General features: G+C 52.2%; 1 protein-coding gene across 1 annotated transcript in view; it reads right to left on the reverse strand.

Annotated features, from left to right (window-relative positions):
- The window catches only part of MINDY4 (MINDY lysine 48 deubiquitinase 4), a 121,077-nt gene that overhangs the window by 32,815 nt on the left and 72,518 nt on the right, over positions 1-15,744 (reverse strand). The window contains exons 10-13 of the mRNA XM_032758395.2: positions 8,698-8,799; positions 6,963-7,026; positions 5,773-5,838; positions 208-275 (exon numbers count right to left, since the gene is read on the reverse strand). Of these exons, the coding sequence (XP_032614286.1) occupies positions 208-275; positions 5,773-5,838; positions 6,963-7,026; positions 8,698-8,799 (300 nt within the window). The remainder of the gene's footprint in view (positions 1-207; positions 276-5,772; positions 5,839-6,962; positions 7,027-8,697; positions 8,800-15,744) is intronic.

A 15,744-nucleotide genomic window follows, 5' to 3' on the forward strand; every position in this document is an offset into this window, starting at 1 on the left:
TAGCCCTGGACACGTGTATATGTAGAATGTGACTGCTTTCTCTCCTCCACCAGCAGACCGTCCCCTACTCCACTGCTTCATTCATCCTTTCCACAGCACTCACGGAGCCCTCAACATGTGCCAAGCACCATCCTGGGCTCTAGGGAGGCAGCAGTGAACAAGACAGACCAGCATAGCCCCAGGGAGTTGAGGGAGAAAGATACTCACAGCTCCGTAGACCTGGACAAGATGGCAGACAGGGTGAGCAGGATGCAGCCATAGGGGCCCACTTCAAACTGGAGGGGGGAGAGAAAAATGAGCTCCATCCCATTTGCACCTCCCTCTTCCCAGCCCCACACCTCTGTGGGAGCCATACCCCAGGGAGCAGCCTGCCCTGAGCCAACTGCCTCCAGCCCAGCCGCGGGGTTGCTGGGTGACCCGAAGGCTGACCTCCTAAAGGATGGAACATTGGAACAGCCTGAATGATAATGACAGCAGAGCGAGGGTGATGCAGGGGCCACCATAGAGAGCATCAGTGACCTCAGAATCGTCAAAACTCATGAGACAGCAACAGTCATGGCCAGCTCCATTATGGTGCAAGCCTCTAATGGGCATTATCACCCCGAACACTCTAACAGGCCTGGGGGACAGTACTATGATTACTGCCCTCTAGCATATGTGGAACTGAGGCTCAGAAACTGAGTGACCAGCTTGTCAGCAGCACACTGGGACTCCAGGGACCTCTAATTCCAGATCCCTTACTCTGAAGAACTGTGCTGTGCTGAGAGCAGCAGAGAGCAGGTTTGGAGCAGAGTCAGGATCCGGTGAGGCGAAGGAGGCAGCCATGTAGATGCATGTCTTAAATTTTTATATATATATTTTAAAACATCAACATTTTGGTATTTTGTTCATTGTGGATTTTTCTGATTAACTTTGATTTTTAAAAAAGACAGGTTTTGCTAATTTCTGAGATTTTTGGCACCCCCTTAGATTTTGCATCCAAAGTGAGTCCTCCTCCCAACTCTGGTTTGGAGCTGGTGTCCCGGGGCCTGTCCGCCTAATTTAAATCCTCGCTCTGCCACTCCTTGCTATGTGACCATGGAAACATTCCTGGACTCCTCTATCCTCAGTCTTCTCATCTGTAAAAAGAGGGTAATAATCACAGCACCTACCCTCATCAAGTTGTGAAAATTACGTGAGTTAATCCTTATAAAGCACTTCACACAGGGCCTGGCACCTGTGTTAGCTGTTAGAACAAAGCTGGCTCTGCCCTGCCCATCTGTCCAGTGAGCCCAGTGGGCCACAGCCTACTGGGATGGGCCATGTCCCTTCTGCTCCCCAGAGAAACACCATCCCCACCTGCAAGTCAGTGTGGAGGCCTCACCCATTCCACTTTGGAAACCATGAACTGTGACTGAAGACACCGCCTGTTATAATAGTCAGTGTTCCTTATGTGTAGTCACATTTTGGACTTAAAATTAGAAACAAAAATCCCAACTTGTTTCTCCTGGAACAGACAATGAAAATTATAAAACTTACCGTGTTTACATTTTTGCCTTGGCTGCCAGGAAGCTCAGAGCCAAATATGGTAACTATTGTAGCTCAAGCTTCTGATAAAATTACCTTTTCTTTTCCTCAAAATATACTATTTATTGTCATCCAGGAATTCACTTGGTCAATCAGTCTTTAAAAAAAAATGTATTGGTGAAATTTCTGTGCCGAAGATTCTCCTGGCTAAGGCTGTACTTGTTAACAAGGTGGATATGGATCTCTCTTCTTGGGGAAGTAACTTAGGGAAGAAAAAACGATAAGCAACTTGAAAAGGCTGGGAGAAGGGGTCCTGCCATGACAGAAATGCAGGCTCCTTCAAAAACACACAGGAAGGGCCTTCAACACACACTTCAAGTTTGGGGAGGGAGTATCAAGGAAGGGTTTTTGGAGAAAGCGATGTCCGAACAGAAACCTAAGGGACAGTAAGGAATCAGAAAAGTGAACGTTGTTCCAAAAGGAGAAGCACGTGCAAAGGTCCGCAAGCAAGAGAGGGCAAGCTGACTATGCGGGGGCACAGCAGAGCCCTGAGGACATCATTTTCTTTTAAAAGCAACTTCCAATCTTTTTTTGGAAGTAGGAATGGAATGAATGAATCAACAACAATCTTAAATCAACCTCATCTTAATTCTGTGATCTCAGGCCAGCCACTTCATTTCTGCTGCCCTCAGTTTCCTCTTTGCAAAACAAGAATAATGAAGACCCACCTGGCCTATTTCCTTGGCTTACGGTGCACATTCTTGAGACAATGTCTGTGGAAGTGCTCTGACAATGGCAAAGAGTAATGCTGATGTCTCCCCCTGCACAGGGCGATGCAGGCTCAGGAGGACTTGGGCCACCAGCCCCTTGTCCCAGCTCTGCATGCTGCCTAGGGAAGTCACGAAGCTCTTGGTCTCGGTGTCCCTTTCCATAGAAAGCCTATCTAATTTGCCACAAATTTCCATCTCCCCTTGGACAGTCACAAAGTGTTCTTGGTCTCAGTTTCTCCTTCTAGAATTCTTGCCTACTTCTGCCATGGACATATATGCTGTCCTGGGGCAGCTGCAGTACTTTCTTGGTCTGTGGTCTGTTTCCCCTTCCGCCATGCCTGTAATGCCTACCTACCTGCAATGAAGTAACGGAAACAGAAGCCCACTGTAAACCCCAACTCTGTGTAAATTTGGGGAACTATTATGACATTTATGCCAGCATTTCCCCCAGTCCTAGGAACACCCTCAAAGGGACCCCCTGAGCCCTGGACATGCCTCTCTGCAGTGGGTGGGGAAGAACCCTGCTTGAGGCTTCTTGCCCTTGCTGGAACACAACTAAATGGCACCAATATTCCATTTTGTTTTTTAAAACTTTCATTACAATTATCTCATCAAATTCAAGCTGCCAAGACATGGGAGGCCACAGGGCAACATGCCTGCATTGAAAGGCGAGGTCAGGCAAGGCGACTGGCCTGAAAACTGCCATCAGGGTCTAGAAAGTGGGGCCATTTGGGAAGAAGGGGCCATTCTTCCAGTGCTGCTCTGCACTCCATAGAGACCTGAGTCTACCAAGGAACTCCAATGGGAGGCAGAGGCGGGGGCATCCTCCAGCTTGCCAGGAGCCTGCCAGACACCTTGCCCAGAGGGTGAGCAGTAATGAAAACACAGCAAGGAGGCTATTTATTTTGGGCAAAGATGGCTTGGTGTACATTTCCAGGCCTGGCACGAGGAACCCCTCTTAGGCCCAGGCCATGAAAAATGAATTTGGTGAGGGCAGTGCTGAGGCAGCTCAACTGCTTCCAGCAAAAACATGAATTAAACTGCAGGGCGAGAGCTGCCTTCCAGAGTGAGGAGGGCCAAATATTGACCGCCTGTACCAAGGACCAAAGCCAGGCGAGGAGGCTATTGCTTTGAGTCCAGAGGCATCACTGAAAGGAGGCCCCTTCGCCCTGGAACAAATCCCACTCTCTGAACCCCATCCACAGTCCCTGTCTTCGTTAGGCTTCATCAAAGCCCTGGGGTACGGGCTGAGGGGGAGGCTCTATCTCATGGACAAGGATGCAGAGGTCCTGGTGCTGAGGGGCCACCCCAGTCCATCAGTGGGCAGCTACAAGCCTCAGGATCTGTGGTCATTTGAGCAATCACCCTCAGGCTCCACCTTAACCCCTGAAGCCTCACCAGTCACTTCCTTTTCCTGGCTTTGGTGGCTCCACGTTCTGTTTCAGCTGAGAGTGTGACCAGGTGATCCCATTCCTGGCCAACCTGGCCAGATCCCACACACGGATGCCATCAGGCTCTGCTCGTCTCTCCTGTGACTGCTGCACTCCCACGACACTCTAGATCAACAGCAGGTCTCCTTTCTGCTCCTTCAGACTGCCTAGTACTGCATTTGGAAGACACCCTTCTTCACGTGTTTAAGGTTCTTCTTTGAGAACCACACCGAGATGACGAAGAGCTGGAAGCTACCTGATAACTGCTCCATCTTCCATTTTCCAGATGAGGAAACTGAGACCCAGTGACTTTCCCAAGGCTACATGTGACTAAAGAATAAGCCAGAGGAGGCCCCCAGGCCTCTGCTCCAGGCCTCCTCTGCACAGGCCAGGCGGTGGATGCACCGCATCAGCAAATGGCCTGCTGAGTGACTCCAGTGAAAAACCAGAGCTGGGGACAGGCAGCAAAGGACAGACAGCCTGGGGCTCCCGATGCCCCAGCCAGCACTCCTTCTCCCACGCGCCTGGACAGAGCAACTCACGTAGAAAGGGAGCCATCCTAATCCATGCTTTTGGGACAGGCCCTGAGCCCTCTCCCCAGGCTGAGGGGTGAAAGCACTTCAGGTGGATTGCCCCTCCGGTGACCTCACCTGACTCCTTTTGTTCCTAGGGTAGGCTCCATTGCCTACCCAAGGGACATCTGGTGCTGCCAGGGCCTGATCATTCCCCAGGGCTGTGCCCAAGCCTTCAGGGTCTTTGGGAAAGTTCTGCGGAAGGCAGTCTGACAGCAGGAGCTTTAGTCCTGGTCCCATTTCCAGCAAGTTCTCCCACTCTCCGGCTTACCACCAAACCCTCCAGTGCCTTCTGTGGGGCCGAAAAGAATGGAGCCCACATCCAGAAGGCCAAAGGCAAGGCAAGGGGAAGCTCAGGGACCAGCCAGCACACCAGAAGAGAAAGGTCTGTGTTCTTCCACTGCTTCAATCCTGACACACAGATGTCAGAATTGTGAGGCCTCGTAGTGGGGGTCTCAGAGGTCGCGGGTCTGCTGGCCTTAGCTCAGGCCACACCTGCCTTCTGTAATGCTTCCCTCTCATTTCTACATGTCTACAAGGAACCCATCTCAAGGCTGCCCTTAGAGCATCATTACAATGGCAATCCTAATGTCAACAACAGAAGCTAACAACTACTGAGAACATCAAGCACAGGCCAGCTGCCCTAGGCTCTCTGCACGATGCTCTGAGGCAGGCACTGTTCTTCTGACCCACATTTTACAAATGAGGAAAGTGAGGTACAGAAGGATTCAGTAAGTTGCCTGAGGTCAGCGAGCTACTGAAGGGTGAAACTAGATTCAAAGCCAGGCCAACCAGCTCCAGAGACCGCGTTCTTTACCCCTGGAGTGTGTAGCCCCTCCCCACAGAGCCTGTGATACCACAGCTCTGCCATGACTTCTCGGAGCCCTGCGATCTGCTGCTGTCTGGCCCTGGCCATGTCCCGCCCAGCTCATGGCCAGGAGTGGATGTACAGCTCTCCTCTGGCAGGCGGAGGGGGCTCCAGAGCCCCCACCTAGAACAGCCCTGCCACCCCAGGGATACTAATCAAGGTGTGTATCACACTGCTAAGCCCTCCAACCCACCCAAGAAGCCGCTTTCTGGTCACCTCACCAGCTGTTCCCAGGACGCACTCCACTGATAAAGAGCTCCTGTATTCCAGTGGCGGCTGCTTCCACTCGGACAGAGAGAAAGCTCTGGTGACCTCCACCTAACAGCTGCTTCCTGTGTCCTGACCCCACCCATCCAGCTCTGCTGTCGGTAGCCCTGGCTGTGGCTGCTCCCTGTGCCCTGCCTCCAGGACCAGCTCTTGAGGATGCAATGGCAGGAGCCAGATCCCTCACCCCAAGTCCATTCTCCTCAGCCCCCAACCAGGGGCCAGCATCACTCCTTCCCAGCTTCCTCGCCATCCCAGGGTGGGACGACAGGGAGAACAACTCCAGTTCACAGCATTGTTCCCACAATGAAATCAGAAGGCTTAGTGATGCACATCCCACAGGAGTAAGGCATGCTTCATACCTGATGAATGCTTTGTTGAAGAAAAGTCACCAGGTCCTCATAGCAGGTCAAACTGTGAAGCGTGAGCTGAGAAGACACAAACACTCAGGATGAGTGGCCCAAGCCCCGTGCAGTGCCCCATCCTGAATTAGCTTCTGCTCCCTGGCTTTAGTAGCTACAAAATCCAACTTGGGAATGTCCCTGCGTCAGAGAGCAGCGTCCCCAGGTCAGGGCTGAGAGGCACGACCATACCTGTATGTGACTGAAAGGCTGGCCGGTACTGCTGGAGTCGCCAGGGTTCAGGTGGCCCTATGGCAGCTCTGGGCCTGAGACCCCAGAATTCCAGCATCCTGTGTGGCCCCAACAGAGGAGGGCTGCACCCCATGGGTGAGTCACTGATATCAGAGAGGAGGCTATCAGGGAGGTGGATCAGGCAGGGGCCATATCCAAATCACAATAGCCAGGCCAGGTGGAAGCCAAAAGGCCATGTCCTGAGTTCAGCAGGAAGCAGCCCTTAGGAGTCTCCTTTGCTTTTTCAGGCAGGCCAGGAAAAAACACTTCAAGAGAAAACATTCAACAATGCGAGACCCTCAATTAGGGTCACAGGGCAACACGTGCCCAAACCGAGGTCAAACGAAACTAATTTGTTAAAACAAAAATTCTCAGTGAAGAGGTTGGCAAGAGGTAGCTGAAAAACTTCACTGTTTTTATATTTTACAAAATACAAAAATGTATGTCTCCCATTATTTCCCCGATTGTGTATGACTTAGATCTGGCTTTATGGCTGGTGTTCCATGCTATTAAAGTTCCTCCCCACATTCTAACTTTCTCTCCCTCTCCTTACCACCCCTGCCCCACCCCCTCCCACAACAATCCTGGAGCAGATGCTAAAGAAAGAGGAAGAAGGACACAGGGAAGCACAGGGAAGCCCGGGGCTTAACCAAAAGGCATTCCGTACAGACTTCAGCTCTGCACACCCTCGAGGGGACAGGGAGCCAGTCAGCCTTTTGGACGTAAAGCCAGCTGTAGCAGGAGCCCATCCCCAAAGCCATCCCACGTCTGTCCCCACCCTAATCCCAGGATGAGGATTCCTGGGACCTGGGCTGCGGAAGGCCAGCCTGTCCCCAGCTGAGGAAGGATTTACTGATATGAAAGGAGACAGTCCCCAAACAAAGCCAAAAGTTGCGTGATAATTTTCCAGAAAGCCGTACTGTTTCTAAGACTCCATCTGCTTTGTATTTCCCTGTTGGACTGAACTGCTGTGTTCTCGAAGCCCTAAAAAGGAAAGGAAGGTGCATGAGTCCTCTGAGTGGAAAGAAGGCGTGCCTTCCAGCTGGGGCGAAACCACATGTGTCATTAAATAAGGACAAATAAGAAGGTGGCTCCAGAGAGAAAATGGAGCCAAGAATTTCTCCTTTTTCCCCACTTTGAACTCACCCACTAGGCAGGGCCCAGAGAACTCCAATAGCAGGATTTAAAAGAAAAAAAAAAAAAAAAGAAAGAAATAGAAAAAAGACCGCAAAGGGAGAGCTTGGAATAACCAAACCCAAACCCAAGCCCTGACAGTAGGAAGTCTGACTCTCACCCACAACTGACAAATGTGTTTCCAGACTGCGGAATGCTGACTTGCCCTTTGTTTTCACTGATGGAGGAACTCCGCCTCCGTCCTCTCTGAGGCTCCCCCTGGGTGTGCAGTCCCCAGGGGTGTGCAGCCCAAGATGTCCAGGAATTGGAGCCGGGTGTGGGGCCCCGTGCTCCTCTAGTGGCTGTGTAGCCTTGGACCAGCCACCCTCCCTCTCTGGGCTTCTGTTTCCTAATCTGTAAAACAGGGAGAAATTGAATTCCTGCCCCATCTGTTCTCAGGGCTGCCCTGCAGACCGTAAGGGCCAGGGTTAATAAGTTAACGGGAAGGTGAGTACCAAAGACAAGTGACAGTAATAATAACAAAAACAAATAACGATATCCAACACGTGGTGCTTAGTATGTGCCAGACACTGTCCTAAGCACTTCACAATTATTATTATTTATCAGCTATTCATATCGACAAAATGATTTAAACTAAAAATCATATTTATATCATTTCTTTATACTGACTCATTTAGGTCTCACAGCCATCCAAGTAAGTAATTGTTATAATCATCCCCATTTTCCAGATGAGTAAACAGAGCGATTACATCAATTGCCCAATGTCACACAGCCAATAAGCAACAGCATTGGGAGTCTGACCTAAGAGTCCTTTCTCTGAAGCAATATGCTACAGTGACCAATGTGCCCCGAGTATGGTCCTTGGCCCCAAAAGTGATCTCCTTTACTATCGCTTAGCCTCACAGCTGGGACAGCGATGCTTCCACTCTGATGGATCAGGCTGAAGAGCCAGCAAACCTTGCATGTGGGTTATATGCAGTAGAATGGGGCCAGTGGTGAAGAGACGATGCGGGTCAGGATAACTGGGTCCAGGGCCTGGGCTCCACCTCACCTCCCTGAGTCTTTATGGGATGGGGACCCAAGTGACAGAGCAAATGGCAGTGTGCTTTGGGGACTGGGAAGAGCAGTACAGTGGGGTCAGGACTGACTCAACCTGAGGGGCTATTTCCCGAGGCCTCCAGATCAGAGAACTACAGAGAGGAGCTGGCTGCAGGGGTCAGAGGCTTCCTCTGAGGGGTCACCCCAGAGCTCCTCAGGAGGAAGGCAGGGCAGACAGACGACGCCTTCTGACATGAGAACTGGAGCCCAGAGAGGGCATCGCAGGGCCGCATGGAAGGCCAGGGCTCTCCCTGAGTCTGCAGCTGCTCAGCACATCAGGCTGGCTTGCAGGGTTCATCCCAGCATGTGGCACAGGGTGGGTACCGGAAGGACCCAAGGATAGGAGCACACACAGCCAGCCAGCTTGCCGGCAGCTGCCAGCAGACGATAAGCCACGGCAACACAGACCTCGGAACCACTTACAGCGCGACAATGGCTCTCTCTCGGCCCCCTGCCCGCCACACAATGTCTGCGAGGGCCAGGGCGAGGCAGTGGGTCCGGTGGGCATCTGAAGGCTGCAGTCCCCTGTGGACAAGAAAAGGAAGGCATTTATGCTCATGTGGACACAAGGCTGAGATGGTGCAGCTCTGCTTAGTGTGGTCAGGCAGCCCCCTCCGCAGATGGCCTGTTATTTCCCTGGCCTGCAGAGGGGCCACCTGCAGCCCAGGAGCCCCAAGGCAAAGCCCAGAAAAGAGGGATCTCCACAGCTGAGGGCCAAAGGAGGTGCCTTCAAGTGGGAGGCCCTGGGTGGGGCTGGTGAAGGAGGAGGCAGAGGAAAGGGCCCACAGGAGCAAAGAGGGCTCTGCAGGCTTGGTGGGGCCCAGAAGTGTGTGAGAGAAAGGGCTATGAGTTCTGGCAGGGACTGGGAGGCCCAGCCAGCAGTGCTCAGGAATGACTGCCATCTCAGGACCCTGCCTTGGCCCTGGCCATGCCCATCTCCAAGCCCCTGGAGTCAGTAGCATGTACAGGCAGGTGCTCTTCACTCCCAGTGCCAAGGGGACAGCAGCCTCACTTGCCGGACATTTAGACACACAGAGTGGGGGATGAGTGACAGGACAGATTCAAGGATGAGCTCTGTGTTTTGAGTGGGCACATGGCGGTGCCATCAAGTGAAATAAGGACAATGTGGCTGGGAAGAGGTAGCTGCAAATAGAAGATAATGAGTCGCACTTCAGACTTACTGAGTTTGAGATGCACTCAGATCTTTAGATAAGGCTGTCAGACATGTAGAAAGCCCAAGAGAGCAGCTGGGGCTGGGCACAGATTTCCCAGAGACAGAATGAGGAAAAGCAGAGACAGTGGCCAAGGGTGGAACCCTGCGGAACTCTAAGGAATCAGCGGAGGTAGAGGAGGAAGGGTCAGAGGGGCAGTATGAGGAGAGAGTGCCACGACACAGTCGTAGGAGCAAATGGACAGGCAGTCAGCTGTATCAAACATGGCAGAGACCTCTCTAGAATAAAAATGGTAACTAAGAGGTCCCCGGTGCCTGAACTGAATGAGAGGGAAGGAAACAGCCAAATATACATATTTCTTTCCATTTCACATTCCCAGGACTCCTTCGAGGTGTACTTCTAGGCTTCTCTTGGATTCTGCAAATTTTTAAAAAACTCATAGGGAAGCTAGCTGGTCTCTCCCTAACAAACAAAAGGACTTGATGAAGACCCTGCTAGGGCTCAAAGGAATACAGAGGAGGGGGTTCCCTGCCTTCAGTCACCAAATAATTCCTGAGCTCCATGCGGAACTGTGATGGGGAGGAGGAATACTGAAGTTTGTCCCTCTTTTCCAGGGCAGGAGAAAAGAAACCAGGAGACCAGGGCCCACCCCACCACAGTGGGCAGCATGTGGTCACTGCCCAGTGCCTGGGACACATAGCCAGTGACCTACACCCAGGGTGCTGTGGTCCAATTACTTTAAAAGGTGACAGAACACAGTGGCCCCTCAGTTTCCTCATCCATAAACTGGCAATGACCACTGCACCTCCCTTGTGGCTTTAAACGAGATGTTTGTAAGGTCCATGGACCAGTGGCTGGCACGTGGTGACTATTCAATCAGTGGTGCCTATTACTATTGTCTTTATGAAAACATCAAGTCCCCACTTGGGCCATGACAAGGGGAAAGTGAATTTCCAACATCTAACATGAAAGTTGACACCAAGCCTCTGACACTGGAAATCCTTCAAATCCAATGAGACAAGCAACGAGCACTCGAGCACTTAAAATAAAACAGCGACTGCCTGACACTTCTTTGGCCTCAGGAAGCCCATCATGTTCCTTGGAGGAAATAGTTACCAAGCATTCACCTAACCGGATGCCCCAGCTGCTGGGAGCACTGGCCCAGGTCATGGTTCACTATGAAAACAACCATGAGAAAACATTGCTCTAGGTTTCAGGAGAGCCCACACCAAGGACTAAGTGGTCCCTGGAAAGCAGAGCTTATCAGAAAAAGGAGAAAGGACTGGACTCAGAACCTGCAAATGTGACTCCATCACCCCCACAGCTCCTGCTTCATGCCCTGCTCTCATACAAATGATGGCCATGTACTGTCAACTGCACATCCTGAGTACCTCATGCCCACCCTCCCCCTGCTGTGTGGCCCAGGCCAGGGTGTTCTGCCCCTCAGTTCAGCTGTTACAGCCAGTGCCCCACCAGCAGTTTTGCTCCATCTCACCCCACCGTCCAATCACCATTGCACATACACATGGGGTGGGGGTGGGGGTGTGTCTTCCTACAACACAGGTGTGACCAGTGTTGCCCGACATAGATAGACGTTACACAAAATCATGCCTGGAGTGTACTTTCTGCCTAGAACACCTATGCTAGAAAAGCTCCATATCTGGAAGTAAGGAGACCCCCTGTCAAACACTTCTACACTAACTTACTGAAGCAGGTAATTCTCAGTTGGAAGCTTCTCAGTGTAGCAACAAATAAGATTTTGAAAGCCAACATTGGCCAGGTGCAGTGGTTCATGTCTGTAATCCCAGCACTTTGGGAAGCCCTGGGTGGGAGGATCGCTTGAGGCCAGGAGTTTGAGAATAGCCCGGGCAACATAGCGAGACTCTCTAGAAAAATTAAAAAATCAGCCAGGTGTGGTGGCACGTGCAGTCCCAGCTACTTAGGAGGCTGAGGCAGGAGGATTGCTTGAGCCCAGGAGTTGGAGGCTGCAGTGGGCCATGATCGTGCCACTGCATTCTAGCCTAGGTGACAGAGTGATACCCTGTCTCTAAAAACAAACAAAAAAAACAAAAACAAACAAACAAAACACACACACACATACAGAGTATTTATCATGTGCCAGACACTGCTATAAACTCTTTCCATGTTATTTCATCAAATTGTTAAAGCAACCCTATGAGGGAGGTACTATTATATCCTCTTTGTAAAATGGGAAAACTGAGGCATGGAGACACAGTGATTTACTCAGAGCAGATCGTTAGTAAAAACTGGAAAAAATAAACACTGAGGAAGGAAGGAGAGCTTGGGTAAGTAGAACCAATCACCCTGGGCACCTGGTTTCAGGAACCAGCCTCCTTTGCCTTTGACCCTGTCTTTTCAGCACCATGTAACACAAGAGATCTTGCTCTTGGGCGGGGCCTGTCCCCTGATCCTACAGGCTCTGCTTACAGCCCCTTTGAACCACCACATCTCCAAGCACAAGTCCTCATTCTTTTCATTGGCTTCCAGTTAGTAACTCTGCCAGTCTCTCTATTCTTCCCTGGGCCTTCTCCATCTTTCTCTTTTGAGACACAGTTTTCTAGAAAACACAGTAGAGTTGGAAAAAGTACAGTGGTCAGACAGGTAAGAGCTTGGGCTGGATTCCTGGCTCACAGGTTCTGGTGAAACCGTTGCCCTCCCTGGCCTTTGTTTCCCTGCCCACCTACAAATGCAGGCACTGGGTCAGATGCCCCCAAAGCATCATTGCAACACTGCCATTCTGTCTTTAACCCAGGAGTTCCCAACCCCCAGGACACAGACCGGCACTGGTCCGTGGCCTGTTAGGAACCAGGCTGCACAGCAGGAGGTGAGCAGCGGGCGAGCCAGTGAAGCTGCGTTCCGCCTGCTGTCAGATCAGCAGTGGCATTAGACTCTCATGGGAGCAGGAACCCTATTGTGAATTGTGCATGCGAGGGATCTAGGTTGCGCGCTCCTTATGAGAATCTAATGATAAATGTAATGTACTTGAATCATACCGAAACCATCCCACCCCCACCTCCAGTCCATGGAAAAATTGTCTTCCACAAAACCAGTCCCTGGTGCCAAAAAGGCTGGGGACCGTGGATTTAACCCACCCCAGATTAGCCAGGGCTGTATGTGCCTGCGTGAGAAGCTGCACCCACAGATGACGACAGGGAAAGGTGCTGCGTCTGAATCGCCCAGGCCTTTACCAGATAGCTCAGCGCACGCCTTCACTGGCAGAACCCGGGTGACAAACAGGTCTGCATTTCCTGATCAGTCAGACTCCTCCCAGGAGGCTGGCACCTGGCCAGGCTCTTAAACCAAGAGAAGTTTCTCTAAGAGTCGAATTCCTCACAGGTGAAGTGCAGGAAAAAGAATTTATCTAGAGATAGGGAAAATAAATGATCTTGAGGGAATAATACATCCTGCTTTTACCTAAATTACCCAAGTGTTTCAGATGAAAGAGATGTTTCTACCCTAACTTTCTCAAAATAGCCTCAACTGTCCACCGTGACGTGCCCACGAAGCCATGTACAGAGTCTGTAGACAATTTGGGGGAGCTCCCTGTCTGCTTCCTCTCAGGGTCAAAAGCTGCAATAGGGGGTAGAAAGGCTGGCCTGGGGCTGCAGGACCATGGGTTCTGCTACCAATGTCCACAGAGGCCTTGGGCAAGCACTCCTCCTTATTTGGGCCTCGAATTCCCCAACTTCAGAGGGGAAGTGGAAGTGAGACGAGGACTTCCTGGACTCCCCGACTCTCAGATCTGCACCCGCCTCTGAGGGCCGTTCCTGGCCTGTGGCTCTCTCCAGGCCTTCAGGGGGATCAAGAGCTCTTCATCTCTTTCTGTGAGCTGAGCTGGCACAGCATCTTCTCAAGTGGAAAAACACCAAGTCCTGCCGCCCAGCTCTGTCCTTCCCGACTGAGGAGAGGCCGGCTGCTGGCCTGATGGAATGAGTCTTAATGAAGCCAGACCAGTCCTGCAGAAAAAACACCACCGCTGCCAAGATGCCTTTATTTCAGCGTGACTTCCCTGGAGGGTGCGATCCCATCCTCCATCTGCTTTCACAGAACCATTTCCCCACCAGTGGTGGTGGGAAACATCTGAGGTGGGGGCCTCCAGGGCCAAGGCAGACCCAGCACACAGGCAGGAAAGTGCAGGGGCTGCCTCTGGGTCCACAGGGCCTGAGCTCCCCAGAGCCGCAGAGCAGATGGCAGCTGATGGCAGGTCATTGTGGTGTTCCTGAAGAGAACAGAGGAGCCTGCCTTTTTTTTTTTTTTTTTAAGCTGGATCATGTCTGAAATCCTAGAATTTCAGAGTCAAAAGGGAGTGCTGAGGCCTCACACCCAACCATTCACACATGGCTTTTGAAGGAACATCAATAACACAATCAATGAATGTGAAAACTATATAAGTCAATGAAACCAAGAAGCTGAGGACTGAGAGAGGTTCCTGACCACATGACCCAGTGTTTCCCTTTGCTTGTGTGGGGCAGGGGCTCTGAAGGTGTTTGCTGTGTTGCTCTCTGTGCTCTTCTGTGTTCATCTTTTCTAACTTAAAGCCAAAGGGGAGGTTCCACCGTGAAGCCGTTCATGAACAGAGCCACCCCTTGGTCCCTAGGAGTCTGTGTGGGTGTCCAGCGATGGAAGTCTAAAAACTCAGAGCCCTCAGCCTCCCTCCTGGCCTCCCTGGGCCCCCACTGCTCCATGCCTCTTGCAGGGCACAGCAGCACAGTGTGATATAGGGGCACCAGGTGCCAGTCTTGGTTCTGCCAGGGATGCCAGATGTGACCCTGAACAACCATCTTTCCCTCTCTGGGCCTCAGTTTCCCCATCTGTACCATGGCAGGCTGAGTTCAATGGCCCTACTCACTTGTAGAGCCCTTGAAGATTTACAAAGGACTTTGCATTTTCTTATTGAGTCTAATTTAGGCAAGCCAGAGATGACTATTCCTAGTTCGCAAATGGAGAAGTGATGCCCTGTTTCCATACAACCATAATCCAGGTCCTGACCCGGTCCGGTACCCTCTTCAGCACCCTTCCCCTCTCCCAGGGTGGCTGAGGGGCACAAAGCCAGGCATTCCCCCTCCCAGCCTGGGCACCAACATCTACAGGCTAGACACCCATCCACTTGGCAAGGACAACCTTCTGTAGCCTCTGACCTTCAGGGCCTTGGCAAAGCAGTGACATGGACTCCACCTCCCTTCTCTTCTCCAGGCCCCAGGCAGCAGGCCCTTACTCCCTGGTCTTCTGGGTCTTCACTTGACAGAAGCCCTAACCTGTCCTCAGGAGGGTTCTTCCTCCCCAACCCCTATCTACCTGCGACCTGAGGCAGGACCACTGCAGGAGAGTGGGAGGAGACTGGGCTGGGAGGGCTGGGGAGGGCATCTGGTGCCTGCTGCTCAGGGCCCACCACCAGGAGGAGGCCAGTCCTTGCTGGGGTCAGGGGAGATGGTCTCTGGGCCTCCCCAGCTTGTCTCCCTGTGACACCTCTGCCTGAGTCCCCTGAGGCTTTTTCAGCAAGCTCCATAACTGAGCCAGGCTCTCCACTCCTCCCTCTCAGCTGAGTCTGAAGAATGTCCCCTGAGGCCTGCTAGGAGGTCTGTGGGAGCAGGAAGTCAGACCACTTCACTCAACCTGCACAGCACAGCACCTCTGTGATGGGGCAGCAGCCGGTAGGGTGGGCTACAAGCAGCACCCAGCCCAGGGGGTGGGCTACAAGCAGCACCCAGAGTTGCAGGGCTCCAAACAAAGGCGAGGTCACTCTCCTATACCATGAATCCTTCCAGGCTCGCTGGAGGTGGCGGCCCTGGCCAGCAGGCCATGCTCTCCTAGCTACACAGCACAGACTTCCTCTGGTCCAGCCAGGCAGGCCCCCCTATAAGGTCTGGCTCCTTGGCACTTGGCACACTCCCACACATGATGACCCCCAACAGGCCAGCAGCTCCTTCTTCCCTCCTCCTCTGCCCACCCCCATGGCACCAGGACCCACTGGGCTGCACCATCCTTGGCCTGCAGCTAGGAGGTACCTGCCTGGCCGGCAATGACAGATAGAAAACCTCACTCCTCCAGCTTAGCAGTTTTCTTTCTACCCAGAGACCCCCTTGGGATCCCAACCTGGATGGCTTTTGCCTTCTAAGGCCTGCCTTCCCTCCCTGGTGTGGACAGCAGTGGGCTTCCACCCCATGGATGTGGCCTGGGGGATACAGAAGCTCTCACATCCCCTTAGTAGGGTGGGGGTGGGGTAACAAAAACCAAGTCTGCCTTGTGCCCTGAGCAGAGTCGGCTCTTCCTAGAACAT

The sequence above is a fragment of the Hylobates moloch genome, unplaced genomic scaffold (assembly GCF_009828535.3).
Source record: "Hylobates moloch isolate HMO894 unplaced genomic scaffold, HMol_V3 SCAFFOLD_1, whole genome shotgun sequence".
Classification (NCBI taxonomy): Eukaryota; Metazoa; Chordata; class Mammalia; order Primates; family Hylobatidae; genus Hylobates; species Hylobates moloch.